The sequence below is a fragment of the Mobula birostris genome, chromosome 12 (assembly GCF_030028105.1).
Source record: "Mobula birostris isolate sMobBir1 chromosome 12, sMobBir1.hap1, whole genome shotgun sequence".
Classification (NCBI taxonomy): domain Eukaryota; kingdom Metazoa; phylum Chordata; class Chondrichthyes; order Myliobatiformes; family Myliobatidae; genus Mobula; species Mobula birostris.
Window position 1 is genome coordinate 45,682,118 of NC_092381.1, and position 7,356 is coordinate 45,689,473.

At 37.7% G+C, this 7,356-nt stretch overlaps 1 protein-coding gene across 2 annotated transcripts in view; it reads right to left on the reverse strand.

Annotated features, from left to right (window-relative positions):
* LOC140205882 (AP-1 complex subunit mu-1-like) overlaps window positions 1–4,278 on the reverse strand; it is a 28,852-nt gene extending 24,574 nt beyond the window's left edge. Inside the window, exons 1-3 of one of the 2 annotated variants that reach the window (XM_072273722.1) lie at window positions 4,227–4,278; window positions 2,897–3,053; window positions 2,724–2,791 (exon numbers count right to left, since the gene is read on the reverse strand). In XM_072273722.1, coding sequence (XP_072129823.1) covers window positions 2,724–2,791; window positions 2,897–3,017 — 189 coding nt within the window. In that variant the 5' untranslated portion in view covers window positions 3,018–3,053; window positions 4,227–4,278. Of the gene's footprint in view, window positions 1–2,723; window positions 2,792–2,896; window positions 3,054–4,099; window positions 4,197–4,226 lie in introns of those variants that run through there. The other variant, XM_072273721.1, reaches the window with a different exon arrangement.
* Window positions 4,279–7,356: the final 3,078 nt, after the last annotated feature.

Below are 7,356 nucleotides of genomic sequence, written 5' to 3' on the forward strand. Positions count from 1 at the left end.
AAAAAGCAATGCAACGGAATTTTACCATCATAAACCAGCAAGTTGTTTGTTATGTCTCCACTCTTGCTGTTAAACGGAGACACTTCTTTCCTCCCTTATTAGGAGAGAGAGAGTATGTCGAATACCGGGTGAACAAGTAGTTTTTGGAGCACTGCAAGTCTGTATCTTTGCTGTTGCTTTGCTCACACTTGAGTGCTCAGTGGCGGGTGCCGATGCTTTTTTTTTGCTGGTGGGGTGATGGGGATCATTGCTTGCTGCCGCTTATGCATGGGAGGGGGGGACCTTGTGGTTCTAACATTTACCTGTCATTCATTCTTTGGGGCACTCCTCTGTTTTTTGCAGATAGTTGTGAAGAAAAAGCATTTCAGGATGTATATTGCCTACATTTCTCTGACATTAAATATACCTTTGAAACTTTTTGAGCCATTCTTATTCACATTATAAGAATATATTTTCTTTAAAAATCTGTTTACCTCTATTGTTGCTACTCAATAGACTCACTAAAACGGGATAAGATCAACATATTTCAGATCGACAAAAAAATTGACCTCTGATGACATTGAAGAAACAGCTGATCTGAGTTAACTTACATGTGACTTTCATTTTAATGACATGGTCAAACGCCCAACAACCCAATTTTCAAACATTTCCACGTTTCAACTATGCGACTCCTTTGGAAACTATTGGACATATGAAAAAACAACTAACAGCAAAGGAACAACATGTCGGTACACGGACATACACAATTGTTTAATTATGTGTGGAAATGTGGGCAACATCCGGGAGCACTGTTCAAACCAGCTGCCTCGTACCAGAATGGCAGACAAAAAAAGCGATCATTTTCAAATACTGCAACAGAGGTTAATAAATCAAACTCATGTTTCATGAAGATACTGTCTAACTTTTTAATTTATTAGAGCAAACTACCCTGAGGCACCAAGTTAATAAAGGAAGGGAAATTTGTTAATTTAACATCCACCATGCTCTCAGGTAACCAAAGGGACTATACAATTAATGGACAACAACTGATGTAAAGTCAGAATCAGGCTTATTAACATTGATGCATGTCATGTAATTTGGTGCTTTGTAGCAGCAGTATAGAGAAAGACATAATAATTACTGTAAATTACAAAATTAAATAGTGCAAATGACAGTAATGAGGTCGTGCTTATGGACCATTCAGTCATCGAATGTGGCGGGGTAGAAGCTGTTATCCACACTTCATCAGTTGATTTTCTCAACTTGTTATGATTCAGAAATTAATCGCATCTTTGGAGCAAATGCCATCAAATTTTTTAAAAGAAATGACATTATAGTTAGCAACTTAAAAAGGGAAATTAAACTCATCAATGTGACAATGCTATAAAAAGTCCAAATTTCTAATCAGTTCAGTTGTGTAAATAAGGACACATTAGTCAATGCTTGGCAGTGTAACCATTGATATTAATCATTACCTTCTAGAAAGAACTAAGAATGGCATTGATTAACTCCATTAACCAACTTTTGTTTTAAAACAGTATGTATGATTTGATCACTGATGATTTTATGTTATCATAACTTAGGGAAATATGAGTGTCTCTGTTAACAGCCTCAGTAATGCACTAGATCAGTAATGCATTGGAGTTTATTAAAAACTACATAGAAAGACCTGTTTTCTTTTACAATGAACTGTACAAAGCATAGGAGGCATGTAACAAGTTACTCACATTCTATTTTTGATGCTATGAGTATGCCTTCTAATTAGAAGTCAAGGGAATCTGTTGTATTTCATGAATTTGAGGCAATCTCCATGTAGGTGGAACCTATTTTCTTTTTTAAAGTAAGGAAAAAAATCTGGCCTGACTTAACTACCAGCTTAAATGAAAAATTGGAAGTCAGAAATTATCAATTTTTTCCATAACAGGCAATGGCTTTCACACTTAAATTCCTTGGAAGGGCACCTGCAGCATCGGTGGACACTTTATTAGGTACACGAGGGGAATCCGGTGTGATCTTCTGTTGCCATAACACATTCACTTTAAGGTTTGACGTGATGTGCTTTCAGAGATGTTCTTCTGCACACCACTGTTGTAACGTGTGGTTATTTGAGTTACTGTTGCCTTCCTGTCAGCTTGAACCAGTCTATACATTCTCCTCTCATTAAAAAGGCATTTTCACCCACAGAATTGCTACTCTGGATTTTTTTTTTGTTTCTTATACCATTCTCTGTAAACTCCAGAGATCGTTGTGCTTGAAGATCACAGGAGATCAGCAGTTTCTGAGATACTTATACCACCCCATTTGGCACAAGCTTCCACAGTCAAAGTCACTTACACTCAGTGGCTACTTTATTAGATACACCTGTGCACCTGCTCGTTAATGCAAATATCTAATCAGCCAATCTTTTAGCAGCAACTCAATGCATAAAAGTATGCAGACATGGTCAAGAGGTTCAGTTGTTGTTCAGACCAAATGTCAGAAATGTGATCCAAGTGACTTTGACCATGCAAAACTGGTTAGTGATACAACAAAATACTGAGTTCTCCAAATAGCTTATTTACTATAATAAATATTAAACTTCCTGCCTTCTCTCTATTTTATCTGACAATTTTATTAAATTGGACAGCTCAGAGAAAGAAAACAACAATGCTAGTGGCACAATTACATTTCACTACTAAAAAGGGGTAGGACTATATTTTTGTTAAAAAGCTTGAAAAATACAACTTACAACAGGTTGTGCCTACCTGCTTTACTTTGAAGAGAAATGAAAATGACAACGAAATGTTGGTGTTTCTCTTTATTGTACACACCACTGGATTTCAGGTTAAGGTTCTATAACTTCCATAGCACGTGCCCAAGTACAAAATTCTGGCATTATCAAATAAAATTGCTTAAATTGAATTTATTTCAAGGATACTGTAGATGTTTTTGTACTTAATCCATAGAAAATAGACTTGGTCTTGCTTTAAAATAGGACACAAGTCTCCATCCTCCTCATTCCTTAGAAGTGAAGGCATGAACTTCTCAATCACTGACATTTCAACATCTCCTCGGTAATTGCGTGAGATAAGGACCTGTAAATCAGTACTACAAAATTTAACACTGGCCGTAAACTGTGTCATTTCAATCATGAAAATACTTATACTGTATTGACAGTTAAATGATTCCAAATAGTGAATTCTGCTCCACATGAATTCAGAAATTAACTTCATGCTCTCTGTATGCAAAGTTTTCATTAACTTTCTAGAAATATGTTGCTATCAAAACAACACTAAGCCGAATTGAGTAGGGTTGGTGGTGAAATGAATGATGGATGCATTAAAACAATTTATATTCAAATAATTGTGATTTATTTATGAGATAGCACATTAACCTAATTGTACAGTATGTGGGCCTTTTAGCTAGATATATCAGGCTGCTTGTGACAATCTTACATTATTAAATAGACACATCATTTGACTATACTGTGAATGAAGCAGGAAAGCAGCCAAGATGCAGCATCATTTTGAACATATTGACATATAGAGGTTTGAGTAGCTATATGTCTAAACTTGCTGCAATGTATAAATCTACCCCTGATGACTTTGCACTTGAGTTGAACAATAGTTCAAATTTCAGATATGAAGTGCGCTTCAGTGAGAAAGTAGTGGAGAATGGTCTGGTACTCCCAGAAAAACAAGTAGTAAAATAGGACCAATTATATCAGGTTGTTTATTCACCTTCTGGTATAGAGTGGGGCACAATTCCTATCTGGTCTTGTTCGTAACCACTTGCTTTAGGCAATAAATGTTTATTTTTATGTGATTAAACAGACCACAATGGTAAGGTTACATTCTTCATTCATTTTTTTTCAAAGCTGAAGATCGAATCCAAGAGAAAATCAACCTTTTAAATATGAATAAGTAGGACGTCTGTCTTACACAAATCAAAACAGATAAAACAACTAATGCATACACTACAAAATTAAAAATTGCACGCAAATTAAGAAATATAGTAACACTTCATAAATTTCTAATTCATGTGATTGATTTATATGATAATCTTTAGGAGGAAATAATGAAGTAGATGGAAGATACAAATACTTTTACTTTATAGCTATACAGTCTTAACTGAAACCCACCTGCCCTTTATTATCCAAAAAGTAAATGGCAGAAAATGCCATCTTCAGTCTCCAGGTAAATAATATCCAAGAAGAGTGATGATCCCTTGATCACTTTGGACATAAAAGTCTATGAAAGAACACTAACCTCAAAGAAAGCTCTCACTTTTAAGCTTCAAAATCAATAGGACACTGACTTGACAGGGCAAAAATAAAAGTAAATACAAACCGAAACAAGCACATTGGTACTTTGGCCTATTGATTATCCAGAATGTGCAAGGTTTTGAAACAAAAGTTTTGTAATGTTTGATAACATAATACATCACAATTTAATGGCTGATATCACTGATTTCATTAATTCATCACTAATTTTATGGTTTAATTCAACTGGTAAATCTGATACATAGTTTACTGGATAACTAAAGTACTTTAAAAAGTTTGGACAACTTATTGCTCAGTTAAACACCAATATAAACTTGATAGCAGAACAAGACAACTAGAAACAGAAGCAATTAACCAAATTTCCAAAAATGGAAATTAGATGTTTTAGTGCTGAACTCATTTGCATCTTAAATATAAATATCATTCAGACAATCAAAACAAAGATGTGAATGGAAAAGAGAATCTTCTATGTAAAATTATATACAAACGCTGTATCATCAAAATGAACCCAAATCCTTTCAATGTTTAATTACAGGCTTCAAAATCCAACTCTCAGACTTATTCCTCCAGGTTAAATGTAATCCAATACTTTTCTAATGATGGAGAGAGGTTGTATACATGGCAAAGACATTTTATGTTGCCTCTAATGTTCAGATAGAGAATCTGGAAAAATATTTCAAAATAGGGGAAAAGGACCAAAGAATACTGGGTTGTTCTATTGTGCACAATGCTTTGGATTCCTTTCAAAAGATTAACCTGCTCCCAGAGAACTTGCATAAAGCTGGCAAAATGTTCATTTAAAGTCATACAGTTGCTAGCCTTTTGAAATCTTCCCTCCATTCGAAGATCTGTTCTCCTGCACAGAACTCCTAAAATTAATATGATTAGTTTCTTTATAGCACCAAATATTCAGGTACTTCACATTTAAGAAAATGCAAAAGTCTGATCTCTGTTGGAACAGGTCAACAATAGTACATTTAACCTGTACAGGTACATCTAAATAATAAATGGTCAGGCCACACTTAGGTCCCCTCCAGTTCGCCTAGCAGCCCCGACTAGGAGTTGAGGATGCCATCATCTACCTGCTGAACCGTGTCTATGCCCACCTGGACAAGCCAGCGAGCACTGAGGGTCATGTTTTTTGACTTCTCCAGTGCGTTCAACACTATCCGCCCTGCTCTGCTGGGGGAGAAGCTGACAGTGATGCAGGTGGATGCTTCCCTGGTGTCATGGATTCTTGATTACCTGACTGGCAGACCACAGTACGTGTGCTTGCAACACTGTCTGTCCGACCGAGTGATCAGCAGCACTGGGGCTCCACAGAGGACTGTCTTGTCTCCCTTTTTCTTCACCATTTACACCTCGGACTTCAACTACTGCACAGAGTCTTGTCATCTTCAGAAGTTTTCTGATGACTCTGCCATAGTTTGATGCATCAGCAAGGGAAATAAGGCTGAGTACAGGGCTAAGGTAGGAAACTTTGTCACATGGTGTGAGCAGAATTATCTGCTGCTTAATGTGAAAAAGACTAGGAGCTGGTGGTAGACCTGAGGAGAGCTAAGGTACCGGTGACCCCTGTTTCCATCCAGGGGGTCAGTGTGGACATGGTGGAGGATTACAAATACCTGGGGTACGATTTGACAATAAACTGGACTGGTCAAAGAACACTGAGGGTGTCTACAAGAAGGGTCAGAGCCGTCTCTATTTCCTGAGGAGACTGAGGTCCTTTAACATCTGCCGGACGATGCTGAGGATGTTCTACGAGTCTGTGGTGGCCAGTGCGATCATGTTTGCTGTTGTGTGCTGGGGTAGCAGGCTGAGGGTAGCAGACACCAACAGAATCAACAAACTCATTCGTAAGGCCAGTGATGTTGTGGGGATGGAACTGGACTCTCTGACGGTGGTGTCTGAAAAGAGGATGCTGTCCAAGTTGCATGCCATCTTGGACAATGTCTCCCATCCACTACATAATGTACTGGGTGGGCACAGGAGTACATTCAGCCAGAGACTCATTCCACTGAGATGCAACACAGAGCGTCATAGGAAGTCATTCCTGCCTGTGGCCATCAAACTTTACAACTCCTCCCTTGGAGGGTCAGACACCCTGAGCCAATAGGCTGGTCCTGGACTTACTTCCTGGCGTAATTTACATATTACTGTTTAACTATTTATGGTTTTATTACTATTTATTATTTATGGTGCAACTGTAATGAAAACCAGTTACCCCGGGATCAATAAAGTACGACTATGACTATGACTAAATAACTGGAAAGTATTTCCAGAGAGACTAAAAGTGTTTGTTGTGAAGACAAGGTCAGCTGCACATTGGGAACCAATAACGAGACAAATAGATGCAACAAGTGAACAAGTTAAATATCAAAAACTCAAGTCTAAAGTGAGGAGGAAAGTTTAAAACATAATTTGCAATCAAGTTTTTTGGGGCACAAGAAGGGCTCCCTTGGAGGCAAAGGAGGTGGTAGATGCAGATACCATTGCAATATTTAAGATGCATTTCAGTAGACATATTAACAGGCAGGGAATAGAGGGATATGAGAAACATTCAGGCAAACTGGAATAGTGTAAGTTGGTATAATGGTTAGCATAGACATAGTGGGCCAAATAGCCTGCTCCTCAACTGTACTGTTCTATGCGCGACACAAACCATTGCTGCTCATTTCACCCATATGCTGTATATTACAGGCTGCTTACAATCTTACTAAATGTTTTCTGGGTGCACTTATAATACCACAAACAATGTTCTCACTACATTATCTACTGTTGCTGTCACCTTCAGGGATCCTTGTACACCAAGGTCGTCCTGTTCCTCAAATAGAACCCTAGAGCTCGACCATTCATAGGGTATATCCTACTTTCATTAGTCCATCACCTTATACTTACCAGGATTCTGGTGCAAATAGGACCAGTATGCTCTGCTGTTTATTTTTACAGTCTCTGTAGAAACCTTGCCGTCACAAAGGTTTAGCTAAGCCTTAGCACCTTTCAATCAACCAATCAGTAGTTTGGTTTTACTTCCTCCTTCCAATGGACTGGTGTTCAGAATAGAACTGGCTTCTTTTCCTAACTCTCTTTGTATATATATGATTGTTGGATACGTG